Below are 16,497 nucleotides of genomic sequence, written 5' to 3'. Positions count from 1 at the left end.
CTCACAGTACGGCTGAATATGAACAGATTGTCCTCAAATTCACTGGAATCCTGGTGCAGTCAGATTCCGTGGAAAACTGGGTTGGCTGGATTTGCTTCTGGAATTTACTTTGACTGGTTCCCATCCCATTTTGTGTTCTCTGCCGTAAAACACTCACTCGCTCATACAGGGCTGGCCTAACAGATTTATGGAGCCAGCCATGAATTGACAGAAAGAGAAATTGAATCATGAGTTGCACATCAGTTGCAGAGCACGCAAGACACATGCGCCCACAGACCAAAGAGTAAGGCACAAAGCAGCCACTTATTCTGCTTGTGTTTGAGGCCAGCCCTGCATTCATTTTTTCCGTCAGTTGTCATCATGACTGGGTAATACATAGCCTGACACCCTCCTTCTCTCTCTTCTGCCTCACTAACTCTCCTCACTCCAGTATATTCAAACCCACTGCAACTGCAGCTATAGGTACCTTCCTTGCATACCAAAGATAATTACTCAGTCCTTCTGTTGCATCCATTGTATGTAGATTGTAAATTCTTCAGGGAAGGGCCCTTCTTTTCTTGCATGTTTTTAAAGCCCCATGTACTCCAGCTACACTACATAAATAATAAAAAATCAGAATGGCAGCCACTGACTTTCCATCCTGCATGGAGGGCCCCAATATGTTATAGAATACCATGATTAAATGGTCACATCTGCTTCTGATAAAAAGTCTACATGAGTCTCAGAGGTCTTGAGGTATTTACCTGGCACTTCTTCATACATAATCCTGAACCACATCACAAGGTCAGCCCAATTTTTTTCCCTCTCTTCTCAGCATAAACATATGGATTCTTTAATCCTTTTGGTTGTTAAACAGCATTAGCGTCTCACTTCCCATTTTCTAATGGTCTGACTCTCTTTTAAGCCAAGATGTTATTTAATTATAGAAGAGTTATGTTACATAAGATGTTGACGAATTAACTACAGATAGGAGGAGGTGGCTTTGTTTAGATTTACACTTAAAACCATCCCGAGTTTTGGTCTGGATTCTTTACCAGAAAAGTTATATATTGAGTATTTAATACTATCCATGTTGCCATCCTATTCTGTATAAGTTCTTATTCATGTAGTATCTGAGTGTCTTCCACTAGCACACTAAGAATGAGACTAACATCCAGCAAGTGTTTGCTCTCTCATCCCTTCCCTACATGTCCATGTGAAGTAGAATGCTTTGTTTTGGAATTAAATATTTGTATATAGATATATCTCGCCTCCCAAACACCACACATTCCATTGCACACATCTCTCTCTCTCTCACACACACACACACACACACACACACACACACACCGTATGTTTATGTTAGAGAATGGTAGGTTACACAGTCTTCAGTCAGCCCTTGAGATGGTTCTGTCTCCTGCACAGATGAGCTTTACCCTTATTGTAGAGAGTTCCATTGTGCCAGAGCAGCAAAAGTTGTTGACTAGTCTTCATTCTGGAACCTCAGTTGATCTTTTAGATACCAATCGCCTAGGCCCAGGGTCATCTTGAAAATAAGGACCAAGACCTTCAACTTGATTCGATATTCTATGGGTAGCCAACATAGGGAGCAGCAGATAGGCTTGCTGTGCTTGCAGTAGCCTAGGTTGCTGAATAGATGAGCTGCAGCTTTCTGTACTAGTCAGAATTTCCTAAATACTGAAGGTTTCATGCCCAGGAAAATCACTTTGCCGTAGTCCAACCGAGACGTGACGCAGGCATGAATAACTGAGGTCAAATTATCATTCGCCTGGATGAGACTGAGACTCCTAGCCATCTGAACATGGTAGAAAGTGTTACTCCCAGAAGCTGCTATGCAAGAGCTCAGCATCAGTGAGGAATCCAGGAATGCGCCTAAGGTCTAGAGACTGAATTGTCCAATTGTGGGGTACACCTTCAACCAAAGCAACAGAACATTTCTCACTTGTGACGTAATCTGCAGTATTGCACTTCTCTAGCTCTGTAAATAAATCTTGACCTGCCCCTAGGACTACAAGAGGAAATAAAAACATGCAGACTCCACTTTCAGCCTTGCCAAGAATTCATAGAGTAGCACACAGCAAGTCAGGCCCATGCGTTTGTTTTGGCTAGTTGAATCATGTAAAGTAACGCTTTATAAAATGACTTTTTATACAATAAGCATCAAGTCTTTATACAAAGCAATATTTTGTTCTTTCCTTCCTTCTCACTAAGTGAACACATATTGGATTCCTTTTTGGCTTTCTTTGGTATGAATTAGCACAGCTGAGAATTTGTTCTTCCTCTTCAGGTTTTAAGATGGTCAACCATATATATTATGTAATTTGCTGTCTCAATTTAAACTAACAAAACCAGCATTCTTATTCATTTTTCCTAGTTTTAATTTATTTTAAGTCATAGAGAGCCATCGTTTTATTTCAAATGCACAAGCTAGAAGTCTAATTCAGTCTCTTTTTTGATTAATTGATTATCCATCCACCTATTTAGCATCTCATGAACAAAGTGTATGAACATACAGTTGTACATTGGTTTAAACGCACGCACGCACACACACCATTCTGCCTTTACTAATTTTAAATTAACAAGTATGATCATTCTGCCTTTCCTTGGTTTGGCATATAGAGCCAAATAATCCATGTAACTGTCAGTAAACTATATGTTCCTTTCTGTCCAACCACATTCAGAGAGAGAAGGCATATTTTTTCCATTCATCTGCACTTTGGTTTAATTTTTGAGCTCCGTCCATCTTTTCCTTAATTTAAATGAGAACCTTGTATCCCATTCTGCTTTCCTTAAATACCCTGTAGTTCCCTTCTATAAAAAGCACCATGCACACCAAAGCAGAAGTCAAATTATCTTAAGCCTCCCCCTCTACCCCGCCCCCAAAAGCAGTATTTTCCCAAACTATGTCCACAAACAAATACGCATCCTCTCCCACTAGACTATACGCATCTTCATCATATTGTTGTCCCTCTTCTTTCTCATTTGCTTTGATCAGTAGTGAAATAGTTAATTTTGACATATAAATTGTCAAAATTAATCTTCGGAGTCAATGCCTCGATTGGGGGTGAATGTGGGCTATTCACAGTACTTCTCAGAGTTGTTATTTCAGACTGTCTGCTGAGTCAGGCAGACATCTCTGTTCCGGTTTACGCTCTGTAAAAATTACCTTTGGGCTGTGAACAACCATAATTTACTTCTTTTAAAATGAAGCTTGGAATTTGGAGCACAAGATAACAGTCACCATGAAAAAGTCCTGGCTTTTTAGCTGCTGCGAGCTGGCCAGATTTGATCCCTAGTTTAAGCAGAAAATAAAAAAAGACAAATAAAAATGAAGGAATCAGGACTTCTCACCTTCTCTGCATTTCTCAGCTTTACAGAGAGTTGTGCCTTCTGAATAGTCTGCTTCCAACAGCTCAGGACTTTCAGCTTACACACCAGCTCCCCTAGTCTGGTGTTTTCATCCTGCAAGGTCTGCAGCTGCTCTTGCTAAAGACAACATTATTACAGTCACTATTAAGAGAGACTTCTTACAACGGCACTTTCCCTTAGAGCAACCTGCAATGTTTTTACAATACGTTCTCTCTCCAACTGAAGACTGAACTTCCAAACCTTCAAACTTTGCAGTTTAAACCAGTGTACTTTTCAAAATGAATTTCAGTTACTGTACCTATGAGGGAACAGAAGTGAACACTGCCCACAGACAGAAAATAAACAAACAGGTAAACTGTGTAAAAATAAAACATCACTGAGATAAAACACATGGATTTTTCTGTGGATATCCAAATTTACCCAAATGGTGGTTTTGGGTCATATTCATTGGTTCATATTAAGTACCCTATTTCACCCCACTTATGATTTTCCTGATAAGGATGACATAATAGCAATATGGCAAAATTAGAAGTTATATGAGAAGCTGAACCCTATTTTTCCTGACATTGCCCCAGCTGGGAGGCTTGTTGATGAAAACTGTACTCTTGAAATGGATCTGGGTGGCCACATTACATTTACATTTCCTCTCACATGTTTTCCCACTTGTTAGACCTGGAGGTGTATTTTTCATGATTTATCATAGATATTTAGACATAAGATTCTGGGCTGACAAAGGAAAACCAACTTGGTCTCATTTGACTTAATTGACAGACTGATCAACAACCCTATTCTTCCAAGTTTCCCACATCAATTGAACTAGCCTTGGATATAAAAATGATCTAAGTTTGTTTCTTTTCACTGGATTATCTTCATCAGGGAGCTAAGGATTTGGCTGAATGCACTATTACTTATTATTCGTATTACCATCGTGGCCAAAAGCTGGTAGGCACTACGTGTGAAATTTATGGGAGCTTTTCCTTTGGTTCTCAGATGTATAAGATTCCCCACCCCTCCCCCTTCTACATTGACCTTTTGGAACACCTAATTTTCAGATTATGGACTAGTTATGGAGAGTTAGGATTACTTGATTTAGTGATTATGGCCCCAGTTCAACAAAGCACATGAGTGGTCCCCATCGCTATTCAGCAAAGTTAGGGTTACCATTCGTCCGGATTCCCACGGACATATCCGGCTTTTCTCAGTTAAAAATAGCGTCCGGGGGGAATTAGTAAATGTCCGGACTTCCCCCCCATGCAGAGCGCGCGCGGCTGACAGGGCAGCCGGTCAGATGGTGCCACTTGCATGGGGCTCTGGCAGCCAGCGAGAGCCCCTCCTCCACTTACCCCTCCTCCCCCTGCAGCTGAGTTCACTCCCCTCCTTTCTCTCCCTCCCTCCCCCTCCCTGCATTCGCAGCTGGCCAGCCGTTCGCAACGGGCCTCCGGCAGTGTGGAGCTCCTCCCCCTACCCAGCGCGCCGCTCCGCAGCACTCTGCAAGGGCGGGAACTGGGCTATGCGCTCCTTGGGGGAGCGCAGCAGCGTGTCGGGCTGCGAGTGGAATCCGACACGCTGTTCTGAGCGGCACGGTAAGGGGGCCAGCTGGTCGGAGAAGGGGCAGGGAGGTTCTGGAGGGGGCAGTCAAGAGACAGGGAGCAGGGGGAGGGTTGGATGGGTCGGGAGTTCGGAGGGGGCTGTCTGGGGGTTGGGGGTGTGGATAAGGTTTTGGGCAGTCAGGGCATAGGTAGGGGGTAGGGTCCTAGGGGGGCAGTTAGGGTGGGGGGGTCTCAGGAGGGGGCAGTTAGGGGACATGAACAGGGAGGGTTAGGTAGGGGGTGGGGTTCTGGAGGGCAGTTAGGAGCAGGGGTCCCAGGAGGGGACAGTCAGGAGACAGGGAGCAGATGGGTTTAGATGGGTCGGGAGTTCTGGGGGGGGGGCTGTCAGGGGGTGGGGAGTGGTTGGATGGGGCATGGGAGTCCCTGGTGTCTGTCTGGGGGTGGGGGGGTGGATAAGGGTTGGGGCAGTCAGGGGACAAGGAGCAGGGAGGCTTAGGTAGGGGGTGGAGTCCTGGGGGGCAGTTAGGTAGGGTTACCATATGTCCGGTTTTTCCTGGACATGTCCGGCTTTTTGGTCCTCAAATCCCCGTCTGGGGGGAATTGCCAAAAAGCCGAACACGTCCGGGAAAATAGCTTTGCCGGCATCCCTGCCCCAGTCTCCTGCTTACCTTAGAGCGGCTCCGGCAGGCTGCGAGCTGCAGGCGGATTCCCCCGCGGTGACTGCTGCTGCTCCCCCCAGACACCTCAGCTCTGTGTAGCTGAAGAGCCGAGCTGCCCGAGCGCTACCGGCTTCACGGTTTGCTGGGCAGCCTCCAGACCCTGTGCCCCCGGCCAGGTGCTTCCCCCCCCCGGGCTCCGGCTGCGCTGGGGAAGCAAACCGTGAAGCTGGTAGCACTCGGGCAGCTGTTTCGCGGCTGGGAGGGAGGAGGGGGAATGTGGGGCACTCAGGGGAGGGGGCAGAGTTGGGGCAGGGACTTTGGGGGAAGGGACGGAGTTGGGGCGGGGGTGGGGCCAGGGCCCCATGGAGTGTCCTCTTTTTTTAATGAGGAAATATGGTAACCCTAGCAAAGTGCTTACTTGCGATTAACTTTATGCACATGAGTAGTCTCTGACTTACAACTGGACTACTTGTGCTAAATTAAGCAAGTGCTTAAATGCTTTGCTGAACTGGAGCCTGTGTGTGTCTGCCTGTGAACAAGGGTCTATTCTAATGTTGATTCTCCTCCTAGATTTCAGACTAAAAGCTCCGAGAATACCAATTTCTTTCTTTCTCTCTTTTTGTCCAGTGCTGAGAACATTGTCTGTTCTAAATTATAACAATATCCTTTTGATTTTATGGTTAAATTCCATGTATACATTTCCATTTCTACTTCAGATGGACCTGAACTGCAAAGCTCAGGCCCAGAACTCAACCTCTCCAAAGTTCACCAGGAGTAGGATGCAAGTTTTTGGGTCAGCCCATTACAGACACACACGACAGTTGCCAAGTTCAGAACCAAAACCACCAAAAAAGTTCAGTAGGTTTTATATCCAGACATTTGGTTTGGGCCCATAATTCCTACACTTAAAAAAACAAAGAAACAAAACAAACCCCTTCCCTTACTTTAGACAAATGTTCTTTCAATTCATCATCATCTTTAGTGGAACCAAATTTTTTCTTCAAATCAATCATATTGTCAACCCCTTCTTTTCTTACTTCACTAATGATCTCAAATACTTGTCGGCTCATATTAAGGCGATAGTCATCTAGCTTCCCCTGCAATTAGAAACAGAAGCCAACAGTATGGAGGAGGGAAGACACATGCATATGAACTTAATAAAACTATATTCTAAATAATTCTTCCATATAAAAATATGCAGGTAACTCATTGAAATGCATCTAGCAGAGCATTTAAATGGCTCTTTTTGTAAGATATGCAAGACCTTAAGTTTTCTGCAAAATTTTTTTTACCACCTTTTAATGAGATTGTATTCTGCTCATCAGATGCTGGAAAAAGAGGAACATGGACTAGCAGTCCCCATGGAGTCCCTTGCACACAGTATTTTAGAAGGTATGAGAAGTATCTTAGTTCCTGCCTGAAAACTTTATCTGATAATTATTTCACAAAGTCATAAAAGTATCAGAATGAGGAAGCAGATTTCTTCCTCTAGCCAGACATTCCAGCCCATGTCATTTCAATTGCATAGCTTTGTAGATAAGCTATCAATATGCACAAAATACATGTGTTTAATAGAATGAGTAGCATGTTGTAATAACAAGCTTTTTGGTACAAAATGGATTCATGTTAGAGATAACAAGTGAGACAGTGGGGCGATGAGACTGCAAGTAATTCTGCTACCACCCTTGCCATCCTCTGGGGCATTAATGGGCTTGTGGATATCTCACAGATAATCCTGAACTAGAGCCCCAAGATTATGTATTGGATTGCTTCTAGAATAGGTTATTGATCAAGTGAGTAATTGTCTTACATTTCAGTTTAGAGGCTGAGATACCATCACTCATGCTGCGTAGTACCTTACTCCTCAAATAGCCCCAGTGAAATCAACAGGAGGGACCATTTGGGAAATAAGGCACTACTCAGCATGAGGAATGGCATAACAAGTTGGCCCTAGGTCAGTAGTTCTCAAACTAGGGCTGCCGCTTGTTCAGGGAAAGCCCCTGGTGGGCCAGGCCGGTTTGTTTACCTGCCATGTCCGCAGGTTCGGCCGATCGCAGCTCCCAGTGGCTGCGGTTCGCCGCTCCAGGCCAATGGGGGCGGCGGGAAGCAGCGGCCAGTATGTCCCTCCGCAGCCTCTGGGAGCTGCTATCCACTGGGAGCTGCGATCAGCAGAACCTGCGGATGTGGCAGGTAAACAAACTGGCCTGGCCCGCCAGGGGCTTTCCCTGAACAAGCGAAGGCCCTAGTTTGAGAACCACTGCCCTAGGTTATTAAGAAAAATAATATACACTGTTTTTAAATTAAAATTTAACTTTTATTCTCACCACTGTAGCTAAAAAGAGCGAGTGTCCCCACCCTTTTTAATGGGATATTAGTCCCCTTTAAAATGTACCTTCTCTTCATCAGAATAGACCCACATACGTCCTTAGCTGAAAATTTCCCCAAGATACTCCCAAAGTACATAAAGAGATGAACAGTAAATTCATCCATCCACTTTAGCTTGTGGGCCCATTTTTCTAATTCATTTATTTCTATGCCACACATACTAGATAATACAATGGCAACTAAAAGGGACCTATCAGATACCCACTTGGTTTGTACTTACTTTTAGATGTAAACAAGTCACAAATAGATTCTGCACTAACGTTTCATATTCATCTTGTACTTCTTTCCTTATCTCCTCTTTGAGACAGAGATTTTCTTTTTCTAGATTAGTTAGTCTGGCTCTTAGAGCAGTTATTTCCATAATCATCTCATGACTCAGCTCTGCTATCTATCAAAGAAGAAAAATGTAAATCAGTGAAACTAGAGATGGGCCTAAACCAAAACCCTTGGTCTGAACATCCCAGAACTTTGAAAAAGTTTGGATACAGATATGAACCTCATGGCTTTAGTCCATTTCTAACTGACAGGTTACATTACAGTAATTAAACAGTTCTGTAAAATCACTCATGTTTTGCACTCTATTTGCTTTGAAGTTATTTCCTTTAAAAGGGGCTGAATACAAAGGATCCCCAAGGTTCAGACCCAATGTTTTGAGGGTGCTAAAATGTATAACGACACATGAAAACCCAAGAATCTGTTTGTGGTTATGAGGGGAAGGAGAGAAAGAGAGAGACACCGAAGATGAGCAATGAATCCAGTAGGTAAGAGGGATTGGGAGCAAGTATATTTGGGGAGGGCTGATGGAGGAAAATTAAGAAGTCTGATATTAGGAGAAAGAGTCTGTGTGGGGCCATGAAGTTTTGGTGAATCCTGATTCCACTTACCCTAACCGCCCCTATTCCTTGAAGATAGAAATCAGAGGAACTGCAGCTAAGCTGTATAGCAAACTACTAGGTTGTAAGTTTCTTGGGGCAAGTAAAATGTCTTCTTATAGGTTTGTACAGCTCCAGGCACAGACTGCTTAATAAAGAATCAAATAAACAGCAATGTATTGTTAGTAGGTCTCTTGATACTTGAAAACACAGCACCAATCTGATTCCTAGAGATGGCATCCACGTTAGCAGAAATGGGAGCACAACTAATGGAATGTATTTGTCCGCCTGGTTTGCAGGCTCAGGCAGGTAGTTATTACATGTATAAGTTCTTTCATTTTCATCCTTAATCGATTGCATTTGCAAACAGTTTGCATTCATACTCAATTGTGAGTACAACATTAGGAACTCCAGGGTCATTTTAAAAAAAATTGATCCCAGAAGCCTTTATATGCAAAAAATATATAATATACTCATGGTGGCTAGCACCAACTAGTTTTATGATCGCCTGACACTTCCCATTATAGAACCCGGTTTTCAGTTGCTTATAACTTTGCCAAACTTTAACCATTTAGACTGATTTTTTCCATGCTGGGTGTCTGCCTCAGGTTGAATTCTTCTGGAAAATTTCAGCCAGAACAGTTCAGCCATTTCTAAGAATAAGGCTAAAATAAGAACTGCCATGTTAAAAAATTCTTGTCATCTTTTCTTTGAACAACTGTAGTGCCCCTAGCCTTTAGAGCATGGACTTTAAATTTGGCATGTGTGTGTGTGTCAGGGATATGCCTTTTCCACCCTAGTGAAAACTGGCCAAAATGTGACCAATTTAGAAGTCTTTGACAAAAAATAATCACAGTTTACACACGCTCAGTAGGCTACTTAGAGTTTAACAGATAAAATCTCTGAATATTCCAAGCTCACTGAACATGCTCAAGGCTCTCTCAGCTCCTAGTGCTGATCAGACTGTGCATATGCCATCCCCACAGAGCAACTGAGCATGCGCCAGCCCAGGGCTTCAGAGGAAGAGCCAAACGTTCTCTGTAATGGCTGATCCCAGTTGTTCTGAGCCAGAGTGTGGCCCCGTACTGAAACTGAAAGCAGGGAACCTGTCCTGTCCAGGACTCCCCCACCCTGTTGGAAGCCAGGCCCTGTGGAGGAAGAAACCATCTTATTCAAATGCAGAGGGAACAAAGCTGAAGTGGTGGGAGGGAAAGGGGTAGTTTGGGAGAAGGAATCAGGAGACGGACTGGGAACTGAAGAGGGGGCAAGGCTAATACTGGGAGCCAGAGGTGGTACTGGGAGGAGGCAGCTGGGACAGGTTGGGTGGGGACGCTGGGAGCTGGGTATGGAAGGAGAGGCTGGAACCAGTTGGGCAATGAGTCTAGGACTGGGAACCATTGGCTGGTGGGTGGAAACCAGGACTGGGAGTTGGTGAGGGAAACAGGAAAGGGAGAAGATCGGGAGCTAGTGGGATTGGCCGGTGTGGGAATGACACTGAGATCGGACTTATACCTGGGGCAACGAGAGAGAGAGAGAGAGACTGGGACTGGATAGACAAAAAGACCGGGTTCAGGAGTCAGAGATGGAGTGGGGGGTAAGGCTGATATTGTATGAAGTGTCTGGGGAGGTGGACAAGGACTAGCAGCCAGTGTAGGGGCACAGAGACTGGCTGGCTAAAGAGACAGGGAGAAGCCTGAGGAGTAGAGACTGGGACTGACTGGGTGAGGAGAATGGGACTGCAATGAGGCGCTGCGGTGGGGTAGAGACAGGACAGGGACAGACTGTAAGAAACGGGGCAAGAAGGGGCCACAGTTTGGGGGAAGAGGCAGAAGAGTCTGTGCCCACTAGAGAACACTGCTCTCCAGAGCCTGGAATGGAACCCTAGATTCCTGAGTTTCACCATTCCCCTGCTGTCAGCAAATATCTGTGAAACCCGCTGGAAAAGTGTGTGTCTAATCCCCCACTAGTGCTGGTCCACACAGAGAATTGACAAGCTATTACTGCCACCACTTACTCCATTAGCTCAAGTTCAAGGGGCTGAACCAAAATGTTCCAATCCTGCTGATGAACCATATAGGTTTCAATATGATGCTACATGGTGGAATTTCCGCCCTCCTCCCCCCCAGTTTGTGTGATTTCCTAAGTGCGTGCTCTCATGCTCTGTCCCTCCCCCCCATACACCATGTGTTAAAAGAACATTATTAAGGTTGCAATGTCAAGCACTCAGAAGTTAGGAAATGCCAGAATCAAGGTTGCCCATGCAATCTTAATTCGACCCCCTTGAGCATATGAATTATGATACAGTCCTTAATTATATGATCACATACTATTTTTTCCCACAGGACTGGGGCTTCATCAGTTCATCGACAAGACTGATCTGCTCTGGAGAAAAATCAGGGTTGTGTTGTAAAGGAGACTGTTATCAATAGGACCCTTGGCTCGTTTATTGCAGAAGGCTTATAGTGAATGAGGCAGAGGATTGCAGAAAGAGTGTAACAGAGTGGCTTGCCCCTTTAAGGTCTAGAGGCCTGGAGCCAGCCAACCCTAGTTACTAAGGGGGCACACATGAGCAGGGATCAGGTAATTCCCCTATAAGAGCAGCAGGAAGCTGCAGAAAGAGGGGAATGCTCAGGGAGAAACAAGCAGAGTCACTAGCTGCTGGGAGCAAGTGGACTTCAGCAGGGTACCTTGAGTTTTCAAGGACAAGGCTCCAGGTAGGGAAAACCTGGGAGCAGAGACTTGATGGGGATTTGCGAACTTCTATTCTGAATATTTTCATACACTAATAAATCCAACCCTAGAGAGGGGTATTGCTGAACTTAAGAAGAGTTTGTGTGTGGCACACTTAAGAGGCCCTGAAGAGGGGAAAAAGAGGTCTGAGAGCAACCTCAGACCATGAGGAGGTGCTTAAGAGGTGGCCACCAGCCAGATAATAAAGAGGAAAACTGGCCTCATCCTTAAGGCAGCTGAATAGGAAACTTTAATTCTAGCATTTCTTACCCTTTGAATGGTTGACTTTGCAAACCTAATAAATGAAGGGTTTTTGAGTTGATAGATAGATCAGAGAGATAGAGCACCAACTTCCACCACAATGGTCTATTTAAAATAAACATGTAAAATCTTTAGTTGTACTTAAAAAGACATATTTTTACCTCATCTTACCACAGTAAACTAACACCTCATTAAGGGATACATTTTAAATATAGAAAATTCCTCAGAAAGAGAAGATACTGCCCCACGGTAACCGTTAACATGTATAAATTAACCTATTGCACCATATTTTTAGAGTGTTTCACCTAGAGCAGGGGTCTCAAACTCCCGGCCTGCAGGCCTCCCCAATGTGGCCTGTGGGGCTCCAGCAGTTTTGGGGCCAGGTCTCTCCCTTGGCCCCACCTGCCACCCCCAGGCACTCCCCCCTTAGGGGCCCCAGCAGCGCAGTGGAGCTGAGTGGCATCTGCCTGCTTGCTCCAGTGGCTACCGGCCCCTCCCTGCAGCCCAGAAAATTGAGTTTGAGACCCTTGATCTCAAAGTGATAAACTGTGCATAGAGACTGCTCACCCCCTACGGGAAATGCAACCATGTCTGGAGTGAAATACAATCTTAAAACTGGAAGGGACCTCGAGAGATCATCTTGTCCAGTCCCCTGCATTCAAGGCAGGACTAAGTATTATCTAGATCATCCCTGACAGGTGTTTGTCCAACCTGCTCTTAAAAATCCCCAATGATGGAGATTCTACAACTTCCCTAAGCAATTTTTTCCAGTGCTTAACCATTCTGACAGTTAGGAAGTTTTTCCTAATGTCCAACCTAAACCACCCTTGCTGCAATTTAAGTCCATTGCTTCTTGTCCTATCCTCAGAGGTTAAGAAGAACAATTATTCTCCCTCCTCCTTGGTCTGGTCCACACTAACCCCCCACTTCGGACTAAAGTACGCAAATTCAGCTACGTTAATAACGTAGCTGAATTCGAAGTACCTTAGTCCGAACTTACCGCGGGTCCAGACGCGGCAGGGAGGCTCCCCCGTCGATGCCGCGTACTCCTCTCACCGAGCTGGAGTACCGGCGTCGACGGCGAGCACTTCCGGGATCGATCCCAGAACATCGATTGCCTGCCGCCGGACCCGGAGGTAAGTGTAGACATACCCCTTGTAACAACCTTTTATGTACTTGAAAACTGTTATGTCCCCTCTCAGTCGTCTCTTTTCCAGACTAAACAAACCCACTTTTTTCAATCTTCCCTCATAGGTCATGTTTTCTAGACCTTTAATCATTTTTCTTGCTCTTCTCTGGACTTTCTCCAATTTGTCCACATCTTTCCTGAAATGTGGCACCCAGAACTGGACACAATATTCCAGTTGAGGCCTAATCAGCGTGAAGTAGAGCGGAAGAATTACTTTTTGTGTCTTGCTTGCAATACTCCTTCTAATACAACCCAGAATGATGTTTGCTTTTTTTGCAACATCATTACACTTTTGACTCATATTTAGCTTGTGATCCACTATGACCCCCAGATCCCTTTCCACAGTACTCCTTCCTAAGCAGTCATTTCCCATTTTGTATGTGTGCAACTGATTGTTCCTTCCTAAGTGGAGTACTTTGCATTTGTCTTTATTGAATTTCATCCGATTTACTTCAGACAATAGCTATTCTGTATCAGACTTGCTGCACGGAAGTTTTTGGAAGGAGAATAAACAATTTCTACTAAAATTACAATTTTAAGAAAGATCATGTAATTATCTAAACTGGATATTGGTCAGGACTCTGAGCTTTTGAAAAAACATCTTGTGGTCCTCAGTAATCATGAATGATTATCACCTCTGTTTTACAAGTCACTCAAAAAATGACAACTCCAGCAGCATAGGAACCCCAAACTATAATGGGACATTGGTGCACTACTGGGTTAGATAGAAGGCTGCTCCCTATAAAATATTTCCACCACTTCCACATGGATTTTCTTTGAAGGCCTCCCATCCACATACGCTGCCAAGAACAAAACCCAAGCTGTAATCTGCTGAGTGGTTGGGGCTACAAAGAAACATCAAAAGTCATTGTGCAGTGCATCTACAAGCCCAGAAACATGACAAACAAAGCAATAACTAGGCTCTTTCGGTCAGAGATGGTCTTCATGAGTTTATACAATGCCCTTCACAATGTAGCTCCAATCCTGACTGCGACCTCTAAAATGCTACTGGAACACAAATGACCATCACCAACCTGACTAAGGTTTACATCAGTCTGCCTTCCACCTTCTTCTACTACATGCAGTTCCTGAAACAGAGCACAAAGGCATATTGTGACTAAGCTAGCACAGCAGAATTATCTTACAATTATTTTACCACCTGAAAGCTTCGTTGTTACTTGGCAATGGCTTCCCATCTTGCAAAAATCTCTTTGACATTTCTCCCCTCTCTACTATACAGAATCAGCACCAGGCATGTACCTGTTCTTTTTGATAGAGTAGCTGATGTTCCTGCTGAAGCAGATTTTCATAAAACACAGTGTAAGTCTCAAAGTTGCTGCGCTCTCTGGCCATGATGTCACAGCCCAGTGCAGTGAGGCAGTTTTGTAAATGGCTTTTTTTAAACGTAATCTGGAAAAACAAAACAACAACAATAATAATCCCATGATAAACCCAAATTTAAGTTTTTAGTCATTTTAGACATAGCCTGCTATGGTAACACAGGTATTTACATCTATTTCCTGTCCACCTCCGTACTCCACCCCAAGGCTTCTGTATTTTGTTTTCACATATCACATTCCCATATGGGAACTGCCTAGTTTCAGTTTTTCCATTCAATTGGAGATCAGTTGATCTCCTATAGAAATTATACTTAAGAGAAAAATAAAACTTTTCTCCCCACCCTACACTTTCCAAAAACCCTGCTGAGCACTAAGAAGCAAAGCTTCCAAAAAGGTGAGCAGATTCATCCAGAACATAGGGCTTACCTACATGTAAAGTTGCATTGGTTTAACCAAAGATGCAATTTTAAACTGATTTAGTTAAACCTGTGCAAAAAGGTATGTGGACATTCTTGTTTTGGTTTAAACCAGGATCATTCCAGTTTAGTTAAACCATTTAGGATCTAAGTTAAGCTAAATTGAAATCAATGACTCAAACTGAAATAGGAGGGTCCAACATAGGGGTTTGGAGCAGATAAATTAAACCAGTGCAAATTTGTGTGCAGACAAGACCTTAGCTCCATAAGTTCACTTGTAGATCGGAGAGCTCTGAGGGAAATTTCTCCACACGATTTGGATGGGGAACGGGCTTACCTCTAGGAACCAAGCAATGTGTAAGGGGACTGTTGCCCCTTTACTAACATTCAGTGGGGGTGTTTTGGTTGGCTAGCTCCCAGCACTAAAAGGGGAAGGGTTGATGGGAAATCAGGAGCCTGAGACTGACAGTCCCCAGGAACAATGGGGAGAGGCCAATGCTCCAGATCAGCCTGATTGACAGGGCGGGCAGGCTAATCAGGGAGTCAGGAGGCCAGAGGGGGTCCTGTCCTCCGTGTGAACTGGAATGGCCTGAGTCAGACAGAGAGGGGCAGAGCTAAGGAGAGAGCAGGGGCCCGAGCTAAGTTGCTGGAAGCAGAGCTGCAGCCCCAAAGCCAGAGCACAGCCCAGAGAGAGCAGACCTGCCCTGGGAGGAGAGCTGCAGCAACCAGAGCCAGAGGGGCCAGACAAGCAGCCAGGAAGCAGGTCAGAGCTGGGAGCAGAGTCACAGAAGCAGCCTGCAGACCAGACCTGTCCTGGGGGCAGAGCTATAGCAACCAGAGCCAGAGGGGCCAGAGAAGCACCCAGGGAGCTGAAGGCAGAGCGGAGCAGTCCGGAGCTGGGTGCGATGAGCAGCTGAGGAGAGGAGGGGGACCCTGGGCAGCAGGCCCAGTGCAGGGAGACGCCTCAACTAGGGTGACCAGATCACCCAATTCAAATATTGGGATGCGGGGGGGGGGGGGGGGGGGGGGGGGGCGTGGCGGGGGGGGGGGGGGGCAAAAACAAAAAACACCCTTCCTCTGCAAGCGCTGGAGGGAGGCCCGGGAGACTCAGGGGAAGCGCGGGGCCAGGGTGAGTAAGAGTCCGGCCTGGCCCCGAGCAGGCAGGACTCAGTTGGGTGGTAGGGAAATATCGGGACGTCTGGTCACCCTAGCCTCAGCCAAGAGGCCCTGCAGGCCAGACTTGGAGGGGGATCGTAACCCTGACAGGGTGGGGGCGATGCTGGGAAGAAGGGTCCTGCTATCTAGAGCCTGAGAGCGTGTGGCCGGAGCAAGTGTCCAACCCACAGCGTCTCTGCAGCACAGCCAGGGCCTGAGAAGGAGCCTGGGACCTACAAGGAACAGACTGTGAACTGCCCTGACGTGCCAGAGACACTGTTTGTGGTGTTCCCTGCCACAGAGCAGGGTGATGTGTTTCCTTTAACCTTTCCCATTTTTCCTTATTCTTTTTTTAAATTAATTGTTAATTAAACAACTTGTATTTGCTTTAAACTGTATGAAATGATCAGTGGGTCAGGGAGGTGCCCAGTGCAGAGAGAGTACCCTGGAGTAGGGACACCCCAGCCCCTGTCCTGGGTGACCACAGCAGGGTTGGGGATCGAGACCCCCAGGAATCCTGGGCCCAGCCTTGTTGGGGTTTACGAGGACTCGGGGAGACCTCAAGGGCAGG

At 45.4% G+C, this 16,497-nt stretch overlaps 2 protein-coding genes across 2 annotated transcripts in view; one reads left to right on the top strand and one right to left on the bottom strand.

Moving 5' to 3' along the window:
* The window catches only part of CD164 (CD164 molecule), a 41,192-nt gene extending 29,913 nt beyond the window's left edge, over positions 1 to 11,279 (top strand). The window contains exon 7 of the mRNA XM_024102513.3: positions 11,178 to 11,279. Coding sequence (XP_023958281.2) covers positions 11,178 to 11,264 — 87 coding nt within the window. The 3' untranslated portion in view covers positions 11,265 to 11,279. The remainder of the gene's footprint in view (positions 1 to 11,177) is intronic.
* Positions 1 to 16,497, bottom strand: part of LOC101937976 (uncharacterized) — a 115,019-nt gene that overhangs the window by 10,934 nt on the left and 87,588 nt on the right. Inside the window, exons 39-43 of the mRNA XM_024102512.3 lie at positions 14,276 to 14,425; positions 14,050 to 14,103; positions 8,184 to 8,351; positions 6,523 to 6,675; positions 3,352 to 3,486 (exon numbers count right to left, since the gene is read on the bottom strand). Of these exons, the coding sequence (XP_023958280.2) occupies positions 3,352 to 3,486; positions 6,523 to 6,675; positions 8,184 to 8,351; positions 14,050 to 14,103; positions 14,276 to 14,425 (660 nt within the window). The remainder of the gene's footprint in view (positions 1 to 3,351; positions 3,487 to 6,522; positions 6,676 to 8,183; positions 8,352 to 14,049; positions 14,104 to 14,275; positions 14,426 to 16,497) is intronic.

This window comes from Chrysemys picta, chromosome 3, assembly GCF_011386835.1.
Source record: "Chrysemys picta bellii isolate R12L10 chromosome 3, ASM1138683v2, whole genome shotgun sequence".
Lineage (NCBI taxonomy): Eukaryota > Metazoa > Chordata > Testudines > Emydidae > Chrysemys > Chrysemys picta.
The sequence above is the reverse complement of the archived record's forward strand: the minus strand, read 5'-3'. Positions and strand labels throughout refer to the sequence as shown.